Source organism: Plectropomus leopardus, chromosome 1, assembly GCF_026936395.1.
Source record: "Plectropomus leopardus strain MGB_pleo_1.0 chromosome 1, ASM2693639v1, whole genome shotgun sequence".
NCBI lineage: Eukaryota > Metazoa > Chordata > Actinopteri > Perciformes > Serranidae > Plectropomus > Plectropomus leopardus.
The window spans coordinates 5,518,903-5,543,391 of record NC_142176.1 but is presented as its reverse complement, the minus strand read 5'-3'; the positions used below and the strand labels follow the sequence as shown (position 1 = coordinate 5,543,391).

At 39.6% G+C, this 24,489-nt stretch overlaps 2 protein-coding genes and 1 long non-coding RNA gene across 5 annotated transcripts in view; 1 reads left to right on the top strand and 2 right to left on the bottom strand.

The window, feature by feature from the left end:
* Nucleotides 1-1,373: 1,373 nt before the first annotated feature.
* On the bottom strand, nucleotides 1,374-3,645 carry fshb (follicle stimulating hormone subunit beta). Its single transcript, XM_042487984.2, has 2 exons — nucleotides 3,242-3,645; nucleotides 1,374-1,625 (listed from the first exon to the last, which is right to left on the bottom strand). The coding sequence occupies exons 1-2, from the start codon at nucleotides 3,398-3,400 to the stop codon at nucleotides 1,422-1,424; spliced, it is 363 nt and encodes a 120-aa protein (XP_042343918.2). The 5' UTR covers nucleotides 3,401-3,645; the 3' UTR covers nucleotides 1,374-1,421.
* Nucleotides 3,646-10,385: 6,740 nt separating this feature from the next.
* LOC148190346 (uncharacterized) overlaps nucleotides 10,386-24,489 on the bottom strand; it is a 146,084-nt gene continuing 131,980 nt past the window's right edge. For all 3 annotated transcript variants that reach the window (XR_015778851.1, XR_015778849.1, XR_015778844.1), the window contains one exon: nucleotides 10,386-10,782. This is a non-coding gene — a long non-coding RNA (uncharacterized LOC148190346). The remainder of the gene's footprint in view (nucleotides 10,783-24,489) is intronic.
* Nucleotides 17,832-24,489, top strand: part of kcna4 (potassium voltage-gated channel, shaker-related subfamily, member 4) — a 75,506-nt gene continuing 68,848 nt past the window's right edge. Inside the window, exons 1-2 of the mRNA XM_042490545.2 lie at nucleotides 17,832-18,977; nucleotides 19,249-22,954. Of these exons, the coding sequence (XP_042346479.1) occupies nucleotides 19,785-21,851 (2,067 nt within the window). The 5' untranslated portion in view covers nucleotides 17,832-18,977; nucleotides 19,249-19,784 and the 3' untranslated portion in view covers nucleotides 21,852-22,954. The remainder of the gene's footprint in view (nucleotides 18,978-19,248; nucleotides 22,955-24,489) is intronic.

The window sequence follows — 24,489 nt, the reverse complement described above, 5'->3', positions numbered from 1 at the left end:
AGAGGCAGAACCAGACCGAACAAATGCATTTCCTCGAAAACATTACAAAATACAGCACTTCAACTTGTGGGGAGTGCACGCTGTGTGCTCCTGAAGATGAGTTTTAATTTGTAATGTTTGAGGGGAAAAAGCATGTGTTTAGGCAGTACCGAGCATATGACTGGTTATACGAGACTTGATTTATGGTGCAGAAGTTGTTTGAGAGTTTGCAAATGCTTATTTTGCGATCAAAATGACAAGTTGGCTGGGTTGGGTGGGATTAGGAGAAACAAGAAAATAGTTTCCTTCCAGACAAGGCGCTCAACTTCCTAATTCTGTAGTTGTTGTTATTATTATTGTCATATTTTTTCTCATTTACTTCACTCTTCTTTAACTGTATTTGTACATGAGTATGTATAAAGACGTCTTCTCTAATATGTACTGTCTTTTGTTTGGATTGTGTTAATGTTTCAGTTTATTTAGTTGTATTTGTACTGTCTTGTGTTGTCATTCTTAGGAGCAGGTGAGTGATCTATGTAGAAGTTTTAATACAGCTCTTTCTGGTGTTTGAAGGAAACAATAAAAATCAAAATTGAAAAAAGTTAAGTTGTGGTATTAGGGGATTATATGCAGAACTGCATCTGCTTCCTTTTTTCCAGCCTTTATGCTAAGCTAACGATCATATTCATGTTTAATCAACACGGTAAAGATCCTTCCATGTACCACTCAGCTACACAGCGAATGAGCATCTTTCCCAAAAAATGTGAAACTCTTCCTTTAACAAAAGTGCAGACAAAATAAAAAGCAGCAGCAGCAGCATCACACATTAGGACCCAATGCAATAATGGCACAAGCACAGAAACAAATATGTAAGATTTTGCCTGCTGAGCTGTTTCTAAATTTAGTGTCGCCTACTGAAGAGAGCCGCTGATCAGCAGGTGCTTTAGGGGAGCTGTCGGATATACTGCAACCTCTATATTTTCATTTCCACCTGTCAGAAAAGAGGTGAGGCCTGCTCTTTTTCTTATAGGATGACCTCCCTTTCTCAGCATGAAAACTTAGATGGCAGGATGATTGAATTTTAGGGGTCAGACGCTTCGTTCGGGACAAAGCAGGAAACTGTTGGTGGGACGTTTAATCTCTCCGTCGGCCTTTATGACTTTAAAGTCACTCTGCTATCTCGCCGCAGCATCTACAGACAATTTCTCTCCTGCACTGACTTGTGACATTTCATCAGTGTTGACAAATTGTCGCAGGCGTTAATGACGACAGAGCGGAGCAGGTTGGAATGTGTGACTGATGATTTTGATTAGAGACAGCTGAGATATTAAAGGACACATTTAAAACTTAATGAAAAAAAAAGACAGACAAAAAATTAAGTGATACCTGTTTATTTCAATATCAAGTCATGTGACACAAAGAAAAAAGCCACAGAGGTTTCTTTAAAAGGACAGACAGCTGGATATGTCTCCAGGAAAGCGTCCGCAGTACGTGTTTCCTGCGTTACACGCGGTGCACTGGCAGTTTCTGGCCACAGGGTAGGTGACGCCCACTGGACATCCTTTAAAGTGTTTCACCTCATAGGTCCAGTCCCCGTTACAGATTTTCTGTTCAGGCCAGTCATCAGGGCCGAGGTAGACCGGGTCCTGCCAACCAAAACCAACACACGACCATGAATGATTCAACAAATGAGTATCTGAAGAAAAGAAACTTTAATCCAAAGCATTTTAAATAATAAACAAACCTTATCAGGAGGAACTTAGCATGTCCTCTGACTAGAGACATAAAAAAGCATCTCATAGCTTTACAAACCTCATTGTTTAAAATCATAGATGACTGAGTAGCATCCGCCTTATCAGTACAGAATTATACACAAAAACGTTATGACAGCAGAGTATATGATTTCCTATGGCATGATCCATCTTTAGTAAACAATCACGTAACTTCTGTATGACCTGTCCTCACAGTTTGAACGTGAACAGCACGTGCATGAGTCTACAGTAATCAAGATAAAGATTACAAACTAATGTTGTTGTACAGATTTATTTTCACATCAAAATGATAAACTTTTCACTTGTTGCAGGCTGAAGTCAGCAGGTTGCAATTATTTATCACTGTATAATTTTAATGACTTCAATCTTCTATGACTTCTATTATTATTATTATTAAACTGTATCTATTGATTTTTAATAACGCTGCAAAACAAACCTCTCTACACCGATAAACGTGCACACACACAAAGTATAATAACAGCAATAGTGCACAGCATGAATTGAATCAAGAAAAAAGAGGAATTAAAATAAAGTCTATAAAAAAGAGAGATAATAAATAAATAAATAAAAATAAAAAGGGTTTTTTTCTAAAGAAGGGTGATGGATGCAATCTTAACTCTTGTCAGAAGATTTCACATAATAGGTTGCCAAATTTTGTAAAAAAAAAAAAAAAAAAAAAAAATCTCTTGTGTTTTCTGAGAAAATTTAATTTCTCTCGTTCCAAGTGTTTCATTACATCAATTATTAGATTTGAATGTGTTCGAGCATTTCTCTGTTTCAAATTGAGTCTTATCAAGTGCGTGCATTATTTTGTGTCTTTGAGTGCTTTATACAGACAATTACCCACAACAATAAAGAGAAAAAGCACAAAGTGGTTTTCCAGCCACTAAAAGTTTGAACAGATTATCTTAAACTGCTATCATCTTTGCTTTATTGACAGGTCTTTTAACAAACCACATCTAAATCTAAAAGGTCATTCAGAAGCTGCTAAAGGTTAGTTTATATCATTTTATATATGAAATAATAAACCTGGGAGCAATTTTAAGAAGCAGCTTTACAGAAAACATGCAGCAGGTCTTTTTACATCATTGCATGTTCCAGATTTGAGAAAGTTTTAACTTCCAAAAAGGCCACATTTTGTTAAGTTGAGGAGCATGCAAAATGCCTTGCATTTTAAGTTGTTCAGAATGTTAATATATCTATAATTTATATGGTCATAAAATGATCCGTTTAACTTAGATCCTGTCTCTTTTTATTCTGCGATTAAACATAATTGTCTCTGCTTGTTTTATTTGTGTGAAATCTGTTAAAAAGTTGTATTGAGCCCTTGATATTATATCATATAAAAAGTATTCCCTAATGTTTCTAAACACTGTAATGATATTCATACAGTGACAGTTTTATACAGTGAAGCAGAGAATAAATGCACGTTTTCTCAATATAAAAATAAAAAAACTGTCTGTGTGTTGAGAGTTTGAATGATTCGTCACCTCGTAGTAACACTGTCCTGCACATATGGTGGTGTAGATGGACTCGGCGCGGCCGCAGCTCTCCACGGGGATGCGGATGGTGGTCAGATGGCAGCTGGAGCCGCAGCCCGACCCCGCCCCCGCCACTGCCAGCACTGCTGCCATGACAACCAGCTGCATCCTCTGCCGGGTGCAGCACAAATGCCTGCCACAAGAGGGGATCAGGTCTCACGTCAAGACACTTGAAACCATCCAACAAGTTAATGTGTCTGTTAATATTTAGGTTTTGTGTTTTTGTAAAATTTTGTATCTACTTGAAACACCTTTGCACTTATATGGACAAATTTAAATCAACTTTGATTAGTGTCTTAACCATATCCAGAGCAGACAGGCTTTTTCAAACAGACTTTGAGTAGATACGTTTGTAAAACTATTATTACAGTGCTGTTAGTAGCATGTATGAAGGTTATTATAGTTAACTAAAACTAAACACTAAAATTACATGTGAAAAAACATTACAGACATAAAGAAAAAAACTAGACATAATAAAAGAAATGAAAACCGAAACGATATTGTGTAGTCACATAAGTAATTATAATAACATAACTATATAATAATAATAATAATAATAATAATAATAATAATAATAATAATAATAATAATAATAGAAGCTACACAGTCATGCCAAAACTTTCAGACCTGACCCTTCTTTTAAACATATGGGGAGATGGCAATAAGCAAGTTAACAAAACATGGCCCAAAAGTTACAAAAAAAAGAAGAAAATAAACACCATGAAAAATGAAAAAAAAAAAAAAAAAAAAAGTGCTGAAATTTAAGTAAGTATACATCTTATTCTGGGACATAATTTAAAATATTTAATAACAATTCTAAATATATTTTTGTGCACATTTTGCCGAAGTTTTTTGTGTGATAATTTTCCATTAATACCCTTTCCCTTTTAAACTAATTTTCAAGTTTTTTTGTCAACTTTTACCAATTTGTTTTAAAAAAAAATGTTGTAATTTTTGGGACATTTCTTGCCAAGTTGCTAATTGCCATTTCCCCATGTTTTTTCCCCAATCAAACGAATTTGCTCAGGTTTCAAAAGGGTTGAAAAGCTTGTGAACGGTTTTTGAATGAAGTACAAGGAAACTGACTTTGGAAAAGAGGACGGTGCCAAATTCATTTTGGGAGTACAGAAGTTTGTCTACCTACAGAAATAACTTCTTGTCCTTCAGATTTTTTTCACCCTGTAGACTTTCTATCAGGACATAAAGGGTCAGTTCACCTAAATGACACCAATCTAGCTATAAAGATAAATCGGACTTCTTTTCAATACGAGTTAATTTACATGAATGTGAAACTGAAACTTACCTGAAGAGCTCCGTTGTTGCTTTGAAGTTGCGTTGCACGTCTCCTTTCTTCTGTCGCTCTCTCAACATCTGCAGCAGCTGTCAACTTGTAGCCGTCCTCTCTGTCACTTAAATAGTGCCGCACATGAATCCTTTAATCTATCTAACCTTGGGGCTGGGTGCTATTTTCCCACCTGTTTAGACTCACGAGCAAATCTTTCCCTCATCAGATCTGGGGGTCGCCCACGGCTCAAGGCCTTTCCCTCGACACACGAGGAGCTGCGAGTCCATATCTGCAGACATCTTGTCTAGATTACATCGGTGAACGGATTAAATGGACCACAGACATATAAAAATAAAACTGCCCCCACAGCGAGATGGAAAACACTGACAGAAGCATCAGTCATTCGAATACCATTGTAATTTTCCAGAGTATTAACAGCAGATTAGAGGCATAAACACACACACACACACACACACACACACACAGTATGCAAATTCTGCGAATTTAATGACGGACAAAAAAAGTTTTTCACCTTAATATTTTACCTCAATTTTATCAATTATATCAAATTTATTAGTTTATGAGCAGCTGTTTGTTTAGTTATTTTTCCTGGTTTATCTTTGTCCTTTTTCTGTAAATAATCATCACAAATTGTAGATATTTGATTAATTTAATTTAATTGGCATAAAGGTTTAAATTGATAATGAAGCTAGTTAAAAATAGAATACAACAAAAATAAAAAATAAAAATAAAATCCAGTGACTTGTGGAGAAGGGATGGGATTAAAACAGTTGGTACTTCCTGTTTTAATATGATGTCATCTATTTTAATTCATTTAAATTAGTCTCTTAATTTATCATTTTTTAAATTATTTTATTCTGTCTTGATTGTGTTAATTCTATTATTAGTACTACTATTTTTGTGTTTGCTGCTTCCTAAAATGCCATTCTTTGAATAGTATTTACTTTTATTTGTATGGGTTGTTATTGTTTAATCTTATTATTTATTATCATATTATTTAGTTTTTTCGTCATTGTTTCTCTATTTTGTCTGGCTTTAATTCGGCATTATTGTGTAGCTCTTACAGTTATGTTGCCTCTGCAAGAAATCCTTCTTGCTTTTGCTTTGCCTTGTTTTTCAAAACACTTTGTTAACCCTGTTTTAAATGGTGCTATATAAAAAAGTTATGAATGGGTTAAATCAACTAAAGGCACAATTTTGGACGTAGTTATACTCTAACGTTGCTTTTTTTTGGTTTTATTTAACGATGAGACCATCTCAGGGAGTACTGGCACAGTTTATGTTTTCAGCCCATTCATCATTTACATCCAGACAAACTATCAGTGTCTTTTTTGATCCCAACCTTATGCAAAAGTCAAAAAGGTTTCCACAGTAGCTTTACGTTATTTATTTTTGTGCTTGATCCCAAAACTGATACATCAATGTCTACAGCTGGGAACCTCATCTGCACTCTCGATCTGTATGAATAATCTATCTGCTGAATCATAAATCTACAACTCCAACGTTTCCCCAAAACATCCTTGTTATTAATGATGTGCAATTTAGTTTTCACTTGGATCCAGCGGTGGAGGGAATATTCAAATCAATTTAAGTAGCAATACTACACAAAATAAATATATTATTGGCTCACACAAGCACTGTTGCAACACTTCCACAGATAGAAGTTAGACAGAACTTTGTGTGTGACGGTTTTAATGAGACACGAATAAATCAGAAGTGCTCATAAACAGTATATCACTACAGCTTTCACGACTGTCGATGCACGGAGAAACCATACTAGCTTTTGAGATCAGGGTTGCCGAGGTTCTTAACTGTCAATCGAACTATAGGAGGTGTTTAAATTAAAATTTCCAACCTGGAATTTGGAAATTCTGACTTCTTAGTACAAATGCACCGTTAGTTCACCAGGTTACCCTGGTGGCAAAGGGGACCACATCCAGCAGCCTGCTGCCTAAAGGACTGGGGGGTTGATGTGGTCCAGCACACTACTGGCTCGCAATCACATTTTCAGGTGTTGGAGATTTCATGAAATCACTGCTTCTACTTCAGCCTTTTCTATTTCAACAGAACAGTAGAGCTGGGAACCAAAACTCAAGTCCAAATTGGTGCAGAATACAAATTGGCAAGTATTTCGTCAGACTATGTGGTATTATAGATGATGTCCAATATGGCAGAACACGTGTAAAATGAATTTTTTGAGGATTTCAAAAAGATCTACATTTAAAAATATCAATTTAAACATGGGTAAACATTTCGATATGTGGGGGTGAGGATCTTTTAATACCCCTGACTCAACTATCCTTAAAGAAGTCTTTCTTCCAAAAAGAGGTCTTCAGAAGAAAATGGTTCTGGGAAACACCTCAGCCCTTCGAGGAAAAAACCCTTTTAAAATTCTGAATCTGCAAAGTAACATACTTTAAGTACAAAGTAATACAGAACTACTCTAGTAAAGTACAAGTACCTCTAATTGTACTTGAGTGCAGCCCTGGAGTAAATGTACACAGTTTTCAAACAGCTGAATCAGCCTCCGAGCCTGCTGCTGTCTGTTTTTGAGAAATTCTGTAGTGTGCTGCATTCAGTAAAAAGTTAGCACTGCACCACAGGCTGGACGGTCTGCAGTGACAGTAGAATATAAGTACTTGGGCAGCAGCCACGGTTCATCCGACTGCTGCTCCGTCTGCCCTTGCAGCCACCAGGGACTCCGGTATCCTGCCGAACTGCCATATACCTGCCTCACAGCGCTGCAAGGACTTTCACAGTGTGTCACCCTCGTCCTCTAAGGCACCACTTCTTCTAGCTAAAACACATGATTGTTTGTATGCATTTTGTGCTTTAATGAACACCAGTCATAGTTGATTAATCTTGTATTCAGAGAAGAACACATCATTAGTCATTTTCTGACGAGTCTGTACAGCAGCTGGTAATTCTTCTTAAAATGAGTGCATCTGCACTGAAAAGTGATTTATTAAGTTTGGAGCTGAAACTATTGATATGCTAATTATATAAACACCTTACTCACAATGAGGCTGGAGTCTGCAAAGGGCAGGTAGGACTTTTAAGGTAATGTCAATGTCATGGTCCTAAAAATAGCCAACTTTTGTTGCAGCAAGTTTAAAGAAAACAATAGATGAAGGCTGTAGCCATGGAGTCAACACTGAGTGGGACATGATCATTCAATTTAACACGTACTGACCAGGAAGATACTCAAAATTGCCACAAAGGGATGTAAAGGAACTGCAAAGGGACACAAAATAACTACAAAAGGGGCTCAACAACCACAAAGAGGCACAAAAAGACCAAAATCAACACCTCACAGAGACAAAAATCAACTACAAAGAGATACAAAACTGCAAAAAGACGCCTTACAAGTACAAAGAGATGCCAGCAATGACACAAAACAACTAAACTATAAAGTCTGTGTGTCTTGCTCTCATGTGGGAGAGGTGGTGGGGCCTTTTGCATATCTGCCCCTGATTTACACCATAAATATATGCAGAAAAGGCACAAATTGGTGCTTTAAAATTCACCAGAATGTGGAAAATGAAGTGTTTTCTGACAGAGGACCCACAAACCCTAAATGTCATCTGTGTGCCCAGCTATGTTAGACAAAACCCACACCCTTGGATTAAATTAGAATTTACAAGACACTTTACAAAAATTGTCAAAATCGACAGTGATATAATCGAACTAACACTCATATTACATTCTAATTTTTCATTAATCTATATATTTCAAAGTGATGAAACAGAGAGAGTACAGTGTCGGACGTCGACAAACACTGTTGCCGCATGAGAGCATCGCGAGTACCAACACTCAGCGTCAGTACTGTGCAGAGACCGAACAAAAAAGAAAAGTGTTTAAGAGATTAGTGAGCAAAGCCAAAGGACTACATGGTAAGTTCTGAAAATATGTATTTGTGACTCGCATATGCTATTTTGTTTAGTTGCTTCTAAGCAAAATGCTCTGAGTAATTTAAGTTGGTCTTTTATTGTGGAAAGTTAACAATGGAAGGAGTGAAGCAGTTATTTGCTGCTGTAAATGAAAGAGTGTTTCCGTTTCGGTTAATGCTGGTTCACAGCAAGAAGCCTTTGTGTTTACCTTGTTTACATCAACTTATTTCAGCTATTGGTTGTACTTTTTAGTGCAAACCAAGGCAGGCTTTAGCTTTAGCCTTTATCTTAGTGAGGTAGCACAAGCGTTAGCAGATTTGTAAAGAGTGAATATTCGCAAGCTGCAAAATACTCAAAAAACCCCAAAACATTCCACTCGCTCTATGTGCATGAATATATATATATATATATATATATATATATATATACACACACACACACACACACACACACACACACACACATACACACATACATACATACTACTACTAATAATAATAAAAATAATAATAATTGGCAGCGCATGCAGTGTGAACACACCATTAGAACAGGTAGTAATAATAGCAGCAATTTGTCAAGTTTATTTATGATTTTTTTAAATTTACTAATGATTTTTTTGGATGGTGGTGCACAGTTGTCTGTCGTTTTTTTTGTTATTTATATTTTCTACAATAAACTGAGAGGGCAATTTTGAGCATATTTGAATATTATTAAAATTATGGGCCTGTTACAGATGTCCTAGTGTGCATTGTGTATCTTTCCCCCTGTCAGAAGAAAAGAAGGCCTAGCTGCCCCGTGCTGTCACGTTAATGTCCACAGGGAGTCAATTTTGGAGTGATGGACGAGGTGAAGGTTTCAGTGCCCAGGATGATTTTCTGGTTCATAACTCTGAGCACAACTATAAAAAAAAAGAAAAAAAAAAAAAGAAAAGCTCATTTGGGTGTAACAGCTCAAACAAGCTTTATATGAAGCCGCACATAAAGCAGCTCAGAGCCGTACATCTTGCTGACATCACTGATTTGTGTCAGGGGTCATTGGTTTTGAGCTGCGGAACAGAGTTTTTTATCAACACGCCGTAAACACTGTCATAATGGGACTGACAGCATCCACAAACCCACTCAGTCACACCTTGCTCCGCTCAGTGCAGAGCCTCCACTCCTCCATCTGCTACTGTACCCAGGCTGCAGTCGCTGGCAGGAACAGACTCCTTTAAAAATCCTTGTGTGTCGCATGCAAAAAAGCACCCAGCGAGGTCCTGAACACACCGCATCACCCCACGCTCACGTTTTCACCCTCCTTCTATCAGGTCTAAACAAACGCCTCCACAGCGCTGCCAAGGACAAGACTTTTGTTTGGTGACTGTGCTGGATGTTTCTGTGTGGATGTAGGTGGTAGGTGTGTTTATGTGTATCGACCGCTGATGATTCTTCACTGTCCTCTGCTTTCTGTTTATATCTTACTCCATAGCTCTTGTTTTATGTATTTCATTAGCACATCTGTGTTCCTTTGTTTGTTAAATATCTCATTAACACATCATTCAGAACGCGTTTGCTGTCATCTTTTAGGACTGTGGCCAAGATTGTAAAAAAATGCTTATTACTCCAGCACAAGCCCACCCACCTGATACATTTTACACAAGTCACCAGAATAAATCCTGGCAACGTTTAATTGGAAATAAAAAATCCAACATTTTATTTATTTATTTATATGCCATATCTTCCTTCATTTTGGGTCTAAAGCTCACTTTTCTAAACTGCATTTTTTTTGTGTTATGCCTTGAAAAACAGTCAGATTTTTTAGATATCTGTAAACAGGCTGTGTCCTCGCTGCAGGGTCCACGGGTTCGAATCCAACCTCGGCCCGATGCTGCATGTTGTCCCCTCTCTCTCTCCCCCTTTAACGCTTAACCTGTCCTATAAAATTAATGCAAAAAATAAAAAATAACATTTTTTAAGGAACAAATATCTGAATCATGAGGTGTTGATCACATTGTGTTATCTTTTTACAAAATGGTATTAAAAGCTAAGAGAATAATTTATTCTGTGTTCTGTTTTACACATCTGAAGAATTTTGTTTGATGTATAAAACAGTCGAACACAGACTTCAAAGTGCTCCACTGATTTAGCATTGCACTGTTATGACTCATGATGGACGGGCTGAAAAAAGCAGAAAGGATTGTTACTGCAGCAGAATCAGAGATATTGTGTTTTTTATTCCATGCATTTCACTTTCTTGACAGAACCTGGTGCCTACATTGCCCACAATGCAACACGATTCAGGTGTAGCAGGTGCCACTGCAAAAGAGGGCACAAAGAGAATATATAACCAGTTAAACCACTAAAACCTCAAACAAAGGAGGACAGTGGATCTACAATAATGTCTGTTATTTCTAGATTTTTTTTTCAAATGCTTTGCTTTTTCATACAGCCTTTTTTTAAATGTGCAAAAAAAAAACATTCAAAATTATGGATGAAATCTCACCTAGTAATAACACACGGAAACTCTACAGTGAGAAAAGTTGAAAGGTCTGTTTTTCAAATACACAGTAGTACTTCCAAACACCCGTAAACAGACTCTGATGTTTAAAATCAGGAGTTTCCCTTTAACACCAAAACGAAAAGAGATTCACGGCCTTCTCTGGTTGAAAGTTTCAATTCTGTTTCACCTGTTGACCACACCCAGCAACACCGATGGTACACCTGTGACCATCATCCAACAGTGATGTCAGCAAGTTTAGACGTTAACCCACTGGAGGTCAGCAAAGGGAATATTTAGGTGGCAGTAAATCACTCTAAAAAAACTGTTTTTTTCATATTTGCACACATACAGTGTAACGCAGAAATATTCACTATGAGATTGCAATATTGATGTTTACCTCATAGCCCAGCCCTATGTGAACTGAACAGGTGAGCTGAATGTTTTAATGCAACATTATACAATCACTGTCATTAATCCCAGTCTCAAAGGGACAAGTGTCCCTGACTAAATAAAATGTTCCTCCTGTCCACTGATGCAAAACTTTCCATCATACAGGTTAAAAGGTCAATGCATCAATAACACTCACACTTTAGTGTTAAAAGTCTACAACTTATGACTTTATCCTCCAGTTTTAATGATGTTCTTGTATAATTATACAAAAGAAACTAGTATTTTATGATATTCATATCATTTTTATGCATCCATCTTCATAATGTGTTAAAAGTCTTTACTGCAGTGATAAATAAAAGGGTTATTTTTAAATAAATGTATGTTCTGACTCGCAGGATGAGCATTAAAATGTCATGCCACTTCACTAAATCTTTCATATTTAAATGTTAAATGAATTCAGCATGCTGAATGCGTTCACTGTGTGTGTTTTTAGTATAAGATAAAGGAGGGTTTTGTCAACAGACGCAGCCGTGTTGCAGCTCTGGCTCCAGTTCAAAGTGCATCTAAACTCGCGTGTAACAAGGCCCCCTCCATCCTCACTCTATCACCTCTTATTATTTCTGACCTCACAACTCCCCCTGGTGCTGACTGAGGTGGATGCTCAATGAAGTGCAAGAGGTGAATGTGCGTGATGTGTGTGTGGTGGGAGGAAGGTTGCCTACATGTTGTGCAGACTAGAAACGAGCTCGTCTAACGTCTTAGTATAAAACGCAGAGAGACGACTGTGAAGAGGAGCTCTTTAAAGAATCAGTGAGTGATATTTACACTGTCAGCATTACTGATCATTTCACAGGCAGGAGCCCCCGCATTGGATTTTACATTTTGTTTCATGAAAAAGCAGCACAGTGATTGTATAATACATTTTAGTTGGAGACTGCCCAGGCAACCAAAAATATCCCTACAGGAATATTACAACTGGAGATTTCAGAAATACCTGAGGGACTGATGAGGATTCCTCAGAGGAATGTTGCATCAGTTTTCTGCCCTGGAATAACACGCTGCTCTTGTCCTAATTAGAGTTTTTGAGTCAAACGGATAGTTTGAATCAAATGGACCGGACTGAATGGGCTACAGATCACTGTGTGTGTCGGCACCAGGCCTGCAGTGGTACCTGCAGAAAAACCAATTATCTGCACAATCAAATTAAATCTGGGAGGTTTCAAAGGTGCAATGAACAAGACCTTTACTGTCCCATGGCACAAAATGATCCAAATAAATCTGTGGTAGCAATAGGCTGGTTGATCAATATCAGTGACTCAAGAGGTACCTTGTCAGCTGCTGAAATGTCTTGTTTTTAAAGTTTTTACAGTGTTTCTAGAGGCTAGGCGCACTTTTGACTTCTCAGGGAAAGACAATCAGCACAAACGTCTGCATTATATATACATATATTTGCACACACACACACACACACACACATTTTTTGGTTGCAGGACCTCTGTATTTTTTGCATCTTAGCTGGTATTTTAACTGTCTTTTTATAGTTTACTAATAACATATATTAACATACTTTTTAGTCCTTCCTTGTGGTAACTTAATTGTGTGTTGTTAACTTTATTTTGTATTTTATAATAGTTTTTTTTAATTGTATATTTTGATTTTGTATTTGTTCCATGTTTCTGTAACTTTTGTTGCCGCGTCTTGGCTAGGACAAAGGTTTTTCTGGAAGGTTAAATGTGTATATGTCATGTTTTTTAACTTACAGTATACATATAAGTAAAAGATGCGTATAGTGAATATAGATTTTATATTTTATAGTTGTTTTTAAATATGATCTAATTTGGATTTTGTGATATTTTATCCTTTTTTGCACTCATATCACTTTTTTGCATTTTTCTCTGCTTCTGACTCTTGAGCTGCTGTAATGAAGTATGCCGTTGTGGGTTTATAAAAAGTCTAATCTTATACGATCTTAACTTACAAGACTGTTATACATATTTCATAAAAGACAGGGACAAGTCAAATTCAAGGACTCTGAAGTACTTTTTCAAGAACTCTTGCAGTTTCAAGGATGAAATTGGTGTATCCAGAACCATCAATCTTACTGTTAAGAAGCAAAAAACCTGGTGCTAATTATCTGCTGGTGTTAATCGACCCGTTGGTGCTCTGAGCTCATACAGCACTGGAAAATAATCGCAAAAACAGCCGTTCTTGGAAACATCTTTCTTGTACATTTCATAAAATAATTTTTCCTTCTGTTCTCCTCTCAATTTTATTCAAGTACATTGAAAAATGCCTGATTTTCAAGGTATTACATTTTTGAGTGTCGAATTCAAGCACTTTAAACACCTCGTATGAACCCTAATCTCTGTCTCTATTGTAAAAACTGGCCGTACTTTAGTACATGTTGTGATTGCTTGGTCACTAATCATCAAATTGCTTTTTGTGCTCAGTAAAATAATCTTCCTTTTGTTAGGTTTCATTATTTTCATAAAACTTTGGCACACGTCAGTATATAAATAAGAGCTAATGTGGCGACATTAATGACAAATCACCATTATTTTCAATAAAGAGACTTAGTCTTTTGTTTTCGGTACTCATTACTCACAAAACATTAATGCATTCTTAATTGCTGTTTCAATAGTACTGCATCGTTAGATTAATTAATACCTGAGAACAGTGATTTGTTAGACTGCTCGTTGTGTTACAGTCTGCAAACTCTTAACGAGTCTGGTAAGTTAAGGTCTCTCTCTGAAACCAAGCCGCCAAAACAAATGTTTGCACTGTGAGTGCATTTCTGCAAACCACAGATATGTAACATTTTTTTACGACATTATGTAGGAGATACATTAAAACTTTATAACAAAACTTTATGTTTCAACAACTCTTTGGTTATAATGTGCTCAAGGCACAAAAAACACTTGGTTATGGCTAAAAAGAGATCGCATTTAGGCTTAAAATCGCACTATCCTACAGAAAATGCAGTTATGTCTCAGTAAAAAACTGCTTTTCATGGCACTATTACAGCAAGAAACACATCAATGTCTCTATTAAAAAAAAACAAAAAAAAAAGAAGCTTTTTGTGACACTATCCCCAGTGGAAACAGCACTGTCCTGGTAAGAAAAACAAGTGTTTTTTGTGGCACTGTCCCAGCACGAAACAAAGCGATGTCTCGTGAAGACAGCTTTTCGTGGCACTTTCCTCAGAAGAAATGCAGCGATGTCTCTGTAAATAACAGCTAATTTTCCTGTTATGCACGATGGAAACACAACAACAGGTCCCAAAGAAAAACCCACATTTGGTGACAAACAACAGCCACTAGAAGACACAGCTGGTTTTGTCACTTATTGCTCTAAAAACAGTGATCTTTAATGGTTGGCAGCTCGGCAGGTGTCTCTTCTTAAGAAACGTTGTTATGAAACGCACAAATTTAAAATATTCGTGGTTTGCTGAAACAAATAATGCCAACATTTTCCTCTGGAGACTGAGCTCTTCTCTCTTGTGTGGAAGATAAAGAACTTGGGGAGTAGAGTCTCCTGATGTTCTATTACAGGCTAGTGACCTCTAATTATACAATAAATGAATTGGTCTAGTTCTGAATTATGTGATTTAAATGAGACAGACAAGTGCCTGAAACTGTTGAAGGCTTCTGCACTGTATAGTTACACTGTGCTCATTACATTTCAGTCATTTTTCAGGGGCACAAACACATTGTTGCTTCTGTTGTTGAGGTTTTTACCAGGAACCTGACGATGGCAGAGGGCGGCTCAAGTGTCACCTAAAGACTTGTTGTTATCCTCGGGTACAGATTTATGAATGTTTTATACTTTTATTTCCCAGCGCTTGTTTTTAAACAAGGTTTGGGCTGAAAGCTGCAAACCCTTAGAAACCTCCTCAAAATATGATACAACAGAGGCAAGCCAGAACAAACGGGATCAATTTGAATCATTGACCTGCAGATCAGAACAGAAAAAAATGTAAGAATTTTACACTTATGCAAACTACAAATATGTTTAATTTCATGTGTATCATATTAACGTTTCTAAAGTGACGTAAATGAACTGACTTTGTCATCGGGAGGTGGAGGGGATGGTAACAACTAAGTAAGATGCCTAGAAAGCCGTAAAAGGCTGCACACTACTGCAGTGTTTCCAGCTGCTTTTAAGGCATGAAAAGTGATTGTTTTTTGCGGATACATTGCTGTTTTTCCTGGTGAAATAGTAGCATAAAAAGCAGTTGCTTTTCACCAAGATATCACTGCATTTCCTGCTGGTATAGTGGCCCTCAACGCAGTTTTACCGCGTTTCCAGCTAGGATTTTTCCCCCAAATTGGGTATTTTAAACCAAACATAATCTTTCCTTAAATATAACCAAGTGTTTTTTGTACCCTGACCTAACTGCATGTTGAAAACAGCATTTTTGAAACATATCAACATATCTACTATATGACGTGCAAATGTAACTTATCAAACGTAGTCTGCAGAAATGTACAAGGCTAATATTTTTTCTTGCAATCGTGAGGACAGATGCTTGACAGACAACTCTGTGCTCTTAAAAATTACATTATTTGATGTCAAAGTGGTGGAATAAGGATGAGAAAACAAGTTATAGTTAAATACAAACCAACTCATGTTGTCTGGAGCCCCAAATTCTTGGGAAACATCGGAATTGAACCTCAAACAATGAAGCATTTATTTGACTCCACCCTGGTTTGATTTGTACAGAAAATATTCCCCCGTTTATAATTTGTATATACATTTACAAAAGTAAATTCAGATTTTGTATTAACGATAAATAATCTGCATTTTGTGTTTGTCAACTAAAAATATATGCATCACTTTTACAGCTATGTCAACATTAGGATTACTGACATAAAAAAGCTTTAAAAGATTAGAAATAATGGTTAACTCTTGAACTCTATTGATAAATTTCTACATCACTTTTGGAGGTACAACAGATCGTACTCCTGTTTTTGAATTTTGGTGTAGTTGGCTGTCAGGATCAGCGAATGTGCCTTTAAGAGAGAAGCATCCGACATATGGTGCTTCCTTTTGGTTTATAGCATTAATGCTCCTCTGCGACAACACTGAGGGGCATTTTTATGCAGAGTTTCCTACAGATGCAGTTTGCATCTCAATAACACTTGTTGGTCTTGTGGGTGATGTTTTTGCATGAGAATTATTCAACAGCCAATCCCCACTATGATAGACACTAAAGTTGTGTTGCATTGTAATGTAAAAGCTCATTACTTGTCTGAACAGCTGCTGATTTGACATCTGCAGCATCGAGACGAATTCAATGCTTTTCTTTCTGATTTCTTAACTGTTGTGGGACATAGTAAAAAGACAGTGAATAAAAAATAAATTAGTTCACGTCTGAATTGGGTGGCTCTTTTCAGTGCTCTGTTTACTTAGTCTAACAAAGGGGTGCAGAAACAGAGATGTCCTGCTTACTCTCTGAGGAAATTGCAGATGTGTTAAGATGTTTGGCTTTTTGTAAAGCATAGCTACTATAACAGCAAATAATACTTTTAGGATCGAGCATGTTCAGCACTTTAACAGTGATTTGCGACTCACTCAGGTGAAATCTTTGCATGACTCTCTGGTGATTTGGGGTTTCCTTTATGAAGATGATCAATATTGAAAGGAAATGTGTTCAATAAAAATGTTTGAGCGTTAGGGACTGTTCATTATTTATGAGAGGGAAGGGGTTGGAGTAAAATGGGGGAAGCACTTCAAATATTCTTTTAAGAAAGTGGGAGAGATTTTTGGTTTTTTGATTTGGCTTAAGGCTTTAAAACATGAGCAAATTGGCCTGATTTCTTCCAAGAACAAAGAAAAATGCAAAGAGCAACTTCATAAGAAATGACCCAAAAAAATTAGTAAAACTTTCCTGAAATAAAAAAATGTTAAAAAGAAAAGTAAAAACAAAACAAAAACAAACAAAGACATAACCAGAAAAGCATATATATCCATCTCTATTTACACACACACACACACACACACACACACACACACACACACACACACACACACACACACACACACACACATATGTATATAAGCAGAGAGATGTTTTCCCTGTAACATTATTTATTCATTAATAATTAAATACATTTTTTGGGAGGATTTTTTTTTATTTTTTTCCCTCCCTCTCTGTCTTCTTTTGCAGGGTTTTTTTTGGTTTTACTATTTTTTTGAGACATTTATTGCAAAGGCGTTCATTGTATTTTGCACGTTTCTGAGAAATCAAACTGATTTGCTTAGATTTTAATGGTTTAAATGCTTGTGAAAGGCGTCTGAATACAGCACAAGAAAAAAATAAAATAAAGAAAATTATATATATATATATATATATATATATATATATATATATATATATATATATATTCATTTCTTTTGAAGTTGCTCCCTGCCTTCTCATGTTTTTGAAAGAAATCAAGCCAATTTGCTCTGGTTTCAAAGCGGGATTTAAAGGCATGTTTTTCTGTTGTTTTGGTCTTATCTTTTTTCATTTCTTTTTTTAAATACCCAAAATAGCAACTTTTATCAAGGCCAAATATGTTTGAATGGTGGAGGGAGCATAATGCATTTTCCCCAGTCACGAAGTGAGGCTCAAAGAAAAAAACATTTGCTGCTCTGGGGAGACTCCCACTCCAGCCACCCCCCTACTCGGACAAATAAAGAACAGTCCCTTACTAAAATCTGCATACATCTCCCAGAATCGTTTCTAAAGGTGAAAGAACAAAAAAAGAACAAAAACAACCAGTGTTTTGGTTTGTTCGGTGGGTGGATTCAACTGAAATGTGCAAGTGTAACGACGGTTTGTGCTCCAGTCCCGGTGAGTTACATGTATCCACGTTACTTTAGGAATGAACAGAGAGTAACGCATTACTTTTTGTGGGTAAGGACACCGGTTGCCACCCAGCAGCGACGATGAAGGGCAGAGGAGGCTCGGGTGTGAGACTGCAGCACGGTGCGCAGTGACCGGCTGCATCCACTGGGGGAGGACCGAGCACCGCCTGCACGCGCTGCGGTACACGAACGACTTTCTCACCGAGGCTCTTCATCATCACACACACAATGGGAGGGATACCGGAGTATAGGTAGGGCTACAGCGGCAGACAGACAGATGTGTGATGCTCAGACTCCACCATGGGGCCGTTTCCCCTCGCCTGCGTGAAGGTAAACTTTTCCCCACCATCGCATCTTTTCGCCGTGACCGCGCGGAGCTGTCATTGATGCCAACTCGCCGCTTGCACACCTGCTTCTCTTTTTCTTTTTTTCATTTCCCTTCAATGATAATTGCTGCCAGTGTAGCCGGAGCGATGCAGCAGAAACGGGGGCTGAAGTGGCGATAGATCCTGTTGAATTGAGACAAGACGTCGAGACGCAGCCAAAAAAGTGTCCTCCTCGGAGTGCGTCAGAGCACGGACGCATATAGTGGATGATATGCTCGCTGGTTGGATACGACGAGGGATTTGTTATATTAGCCCCCGAAATCAATACGGAAATTTGGGCAGGAGCGAACTGCATCCTCACCTAGCCTACCTCCCCCTCCTCCTCTTCCTCCTCCAGCAGATTTATTTGTAGGGAGGCGATTTCGTTTGGCCCCTTTTCACATGTAAGTATGAATGTCAGGATGAACGGAGGCTATTTTAATGGGAAATTTCATGCGTAATGTCTGTTCTAAATGCATTCCGAGAGCCTACCTCCACCTTTATTCAACAATAATAATAATAATAGGCCTAATAATAACAACAATAATATGCATGTGAAGTTTTATCGCCCAAATATTGCAAAAGATGCGTTTTGCAGTCGCCAAAACAACGGACATCAATGTGATTATTTTTGCATAACTGCTGTTTTCTCTTCTCTTGTGTTTTTCCTCGCAGCTCCAGAGAGCGTCAAGTCCTCCAGATTCACCGGAGCTCCATAATAATAACGGCAAAGATCCAGTTTTTTTCTATCTCTCATCACATAAAATGGCAACCAGGAGTGACCACCGAGGATCAAAAGACGCATTTGGGCGCACGCCGCGCTCGTGGAGGATTTAACCACCTGATGGGCACCGGAGGAACCGAGGAGAGACTGTTTTGGTTGTTGACTTGTGATTTATAATGCTCAACAAATAACGGGCGCTGCAAGTTTGACACAGAGCGCCTGCGTAACAGGCTATGCTCACATTTTTTGGTTTTATGGTAATGATGTCATAAAATATTTGGAGGCCTGTGTCGGATCTCCTATCATGTAAGTAGCCACATGGACTGCCCTCAGCATGGACCTAATTGTTTTTCTGACATATTCACAACTGATTGGTTGATGCCTCATTTTCTCTGTGTGCGCGCGCCGAGCTGCAACTTTTATCCTCTGGCCTGCATCGCGCTCAGGCGGTTACTGTAGCGGAACCGAGCCGCTCATTGACTTAAAAATGGAGTTTGCCATGGTGGGTGCGGACGGCGGGTGCAATAGTCACCTGCCGTACGGGTATGCCCAAGCTCGCGCACGGGAGAGAGAGCGCGAGCGGGAGCGCCAGGCTGCCCAGTCTAGAGCGGCGGCTGCTGCGGCCGCTGCCGAAGGAGGTGCGGAGGGAGGCGGCAGCGGTGGAGGTGGTAGCGGTGGCTGCAGCGGCGGCGTGGGGGGGTCCACCTCCTCCTCCTCGAGCGCTCATCTCCTTAACAACCGCCAGCATCAGTCTCGCGCCGCCTCCGCCTCCTCAGCGAACATCAGCAGCGGCGGTACCGCCTCGCGCCCCTCCTCCTCCACCTCCTCCTCCTCGCAGCACCAGCAGGAGCCCGAGCAGCAGCAGAGAGTTGTCAGAGAGCGGAAAAAGCAGCGCGGCGTCGGACGGTGGAGACGCAGCCGGACGACACTCGGCGGGGACCTGCGCCACTCGGAGCTGGCGCTGCTCGGATCCGAGGAGGACATCATGATTGAGGAGGAGGAGGAGGAGGCCGAGGGAGCAGAGGAAGAGGAGGAGGAGGAGGAGGAGGGGGACAGGGGGAGCAGGAGTTTTCTGTGCAACATGGATGATGAGGAGGAGACGGTGTCGCTCACTGACCGGCGCCCTCAGTCCGGGTACGAAAACGTTTACAGCGAGTGCGGCTGCTGCGAGCGAGTCGTCATCAACGTGTCGGGGCTCAAGTTTGAAACTCAACTCAAGACTCTCACTCAGTTCCCGGACACTCTCCTGGGAGACCCCGACAAGCGGATCAGGTACTTCGACCCGCTGAGGAACGAGTACTTCTTCGACCGGAACCGACCGAGTTTTGACGCCATCCTATACTATTATCAGTCCGGTGGCCGGTTGAAAAGACCAGTAAACGTCCCGTTTGACATCTTCTCCGAGGAAGTGAAGTTTTACGAACTCGGGGAAGAGGCGATCCTAAAGTTTCGCGAGGATGAGGGTTTTGTGAAGGAGGAGGAGAAACCGTTACCGGAGGACGAGTTCAAGCGCCAAATCTGGCTGCTTTTTGAGTATCCGGAGAGCTCGAGCCCTGCCAGGGGGATCGCAGTGGTGTCCGTGCTCGTTATAGTAATTTCTATTGTCATTTTCTGCCTGGAGACGCTGCCAGAGTTCAGGGATGAAAAAGAGTATCTACAGCCACGACACAACTCCTCTCAACCTGACCACGGATTTACTCCTTTCAACGACCCGTTTTTCATCGTGGAGACGGTTTGCATCATCTGGTTCTCCTTTGAGATTATAGTCCGCTTCTTTGCGAGTCCGAGCAAACCCGCGTTCTTTAAAAACATTATGAACTCAATAGACATTGTATCCATTTTGCCTTACTTCATAACTCTCGGCACGGACCTAGCGCAGCACCAAGGAAACGGGCAGCAGGCGATGAGCTTCGCCATCCTGAGAATAATCCGCCTGGTCAGGGTGTTTCGCATCTTCAAACTGTCCCGGCACTCCAAGGGGCTGCAGATTTTGGGTCACACCCTGCGCGCCAGCATGAGGGAGCTGGCCCTCCTCATCTTCTTCCTGGTCATCGGTGTCATCTTGTTCTCCAGCGCGGTGTACTTCGCGGAGGCGGACGAGCCCACGTCGCAGTTCACGAGCATCCCAGACGCGTTTTGGTGGGCCGTGGTGACGATGACGACGGTGGGCTACGGCGACATGAAGCCCATCACCGTCGGGGGGAAGATAGTGGGCTCCCTGTGCGCCATCGCGGGCGTGTTAACCATCGCGCTCCCGGTGCCGGTCATAGTGTCCAACTTCAACTACTTTTACCACAGGGAGACCGACAACGAAGACCAGACGGCGGTGGTGGAGAGCATGCCACCCGGGTGTCCCTATTTCCCGGACTTTTTAAGGAAATTCAAAGGCTCGCCCTCTGGCTCCTCGCTGGGTGACAAAGCGGAGTACATGGAGATGGAGGAGGGGGTGACGGAGTCGCTTTGCGGGCTGGACAAAAGTCCCAGTAAAGGAAACGGCACAGACATAGGCAGGAAAAACAGTACTAACTCCAAATCCATTCAGACTGACGTGTGATTACAAGTTTTTGTTTTCCTTTTTTTACGCCCTATAAAGACACTGTATGCCCAAGAGCAGGTGGTCCCCATATCACAAGTTTTACGCACGCCTCAGAGCCCACACACACACACACACACACACACACACACACACACACACACACACACACACACACACACACACACACGCACAAACACACTAATTGGCAAAATGTTTCACTCACTCCATCTCCAAAATTTTCTCCAAAACTTTTAGAAAAAAAAAAGTTTTGAATTCGTCTAACCTGTGCGGGCTTCCAAATCTGACACAAAATTAAAAGTCAACATGACAGGCTATGCATTCGCACTTTATGAGTTTCATCTGTCAATAACAGAAAGATCGTTTTGCTGTTATGCAATAAAGTTTAAAAATTTGTTTGCACTAATGTAGAATTTGCGCTGGGTTTGGCTGACTTTTCTTTCAGAGACAGAAACTGTAGGCCATGCAAATGGCAATAATTGAGTCATCCTCTGACCACTTAGCCGAAGAATGTTCGAGTAACTTCCTCAAAGAGAGCAAACTAATGATATTAATGACCTCTTACATGCGCTGCCAATAAAAATTGGACTCCAACAAAGGGAAAGCCTGAGACAGAAACAAGACTTCTCTTACTGTTCCAACACTTATTATGAACAAAGAGCTCACTGATAGCATTTAGCAGTCATCAAATAAACCAGGGCTAGCGTTATTTCTATGACATACACAGATATGCTTTTCCACACAAAAAGCCTTGTGTTGTTGACCCACTATGAGAGCTAAGCACAGGAAACATCAGCTCAAAAAAATGGCTGGAGAAATGACTTGCCCCGCCAGGTTTTTTTTTGTACGGACAGGCTTGGAGCCTTGGCGACAACAGTTTCCCCAGTTTCATTTCAAAACCACCTCAAATGACAATATCCCTTTACACGGACGCAGATGGAAAGCTATAGCAAAAACGACTCTGTTGTGGAAAACTCCTCGGAGGGGAGCTTGCGAGCAACTTCCTCTCCTGTCCGCTGGACTTCGTGCACAATTTTTTTTCTCAAGAGGACTATGATTATCTCCGAGCTCAGAGGATCTCCGGGATGTGGATGTCTTCCAAGGTATGTGGCCTGTGTGTGTGTGTGTGACAGTGATTTTTATCCGGTGGTGATGAAAACAACTCCCGGTGTCATAAGAGAGAGCCAATAATGCTCCTGACAAATGTGGAGAAATATCCAGAGGATGATAAACACGGCACATCCAGCACTCACTATACGTGCCATCTTTAGACACACTGCATATTTTGTCATATCTCATTTTGACATTTTTTTTCCAACACCTGCTTGACCCACTAGACTGAAGAAATGACGCATGATTACGCGTGCGTAAAATGCTGGACGCTGGCCGAATATGGCGCACATTCCAGTCCTCATGTGGTCTGTTAATATTTATCCCGCACAGCGTTTGTGCTGCCCTCAGGTCTAATATCCAACAATATGACAAACACCTACTCATTGATAATAACTACAATTTCCTCTTCTGAGGTGACATCAGGTCAGCCTGCTGAGGACAAACGCTTTTGCAGGATTTACCACAAATGATGCTCGTTTAGAGTGTCTAAAATAATGCATTAGTTATTTTTTATATAAGACTGACAGTAATGTTAAAGTGCTACAGAATTTACTCCCTGCTTTATTGTTTCTGTTGTCCACATCTTTTATTGATGATGTTATCACCTTTCACAGCTGCAGCACCACATGGAACCACAATGTATGGTTTTACTGCATTTATCAGCCTAAATCAAGACTTTTATGATTTTTAAATTAAACTTATTTGCAGCTTAAATCTTTACATGTTATCCCGCCATGTTATTTTTTTGGCCAAACAAAACTTTAAGACTCAATTTCAATCAGTTTTGCTTCTTTAATTATATGTTTGAGCTGCAGCACGATGTTTGTGCTGAGTTTTTTCTGTGTTTCTCACCTCACAGTGCAACTGAGTTTAACACACAAGTGTGATTTTTGTGACAGAACAATTAGTCTGAAAGCCAGCCTTGGTTCAATATGAAACTTACACAGGTGTGATCTGTGGAAACCTGAGGCCTCCAGTGCTCATACACTGAGAATGGACCTTAAAGGGAACTTTTGAAATGTTAAATATTTGCGTATTCATTGAATTTCAAAGTGTGGAAGGAGAGGTTATTTTAAGATGGGTAACTGAAATTTTTAGTGTAAAAACCATATCAGACAGTATTTCTGCATCTTAAAGGTCCAGTGTGTAGGATTTAGGGGATGGTATTGGCAAACAAAATATTTTAATATGATAAAATATGTTTTCTTTAGCATATAATCACCCGAAAATGAGAATTGTCTTGTTTTCGTTACCTCAGAATGAGCTGTTTGAATAGGGAGCGGGTTGTTTTCCTGGGAGATCACCATGTTTCGCCAACATGTTTCTACCCAAAACGACAAACCAAACACTGACTCGAGATCGGGACGTATTTTTGTGTTGGCCACCATAGTAAGCAGCTCCTCCATGATGAGCAGTATTGGAAAAACACTGATTTTATGAGACTGCTTCATTCAGTGTTTTTAAGGGTTTAAATCAACGGGATAATTCAGCTCCTGGTAAAAACCTACTGAACGTCTGGATCTTA

Coding starts and splice junctions, on each gene's coding strand:
- fshb (XM_042487984.2), bottom strand. CDS start 3,400: ATGCAGCTGGTTGTCATGGCAGCAGTGCTGGCAGTGGCGGGGGCGGGG. Junction 1,626..3,241: donor CAGGACAGTGTTACTACGAG/GTGACGAATCAT, acceptor TTTGGTTGGCAG/GACCCGGTCTACCTCGGCCC.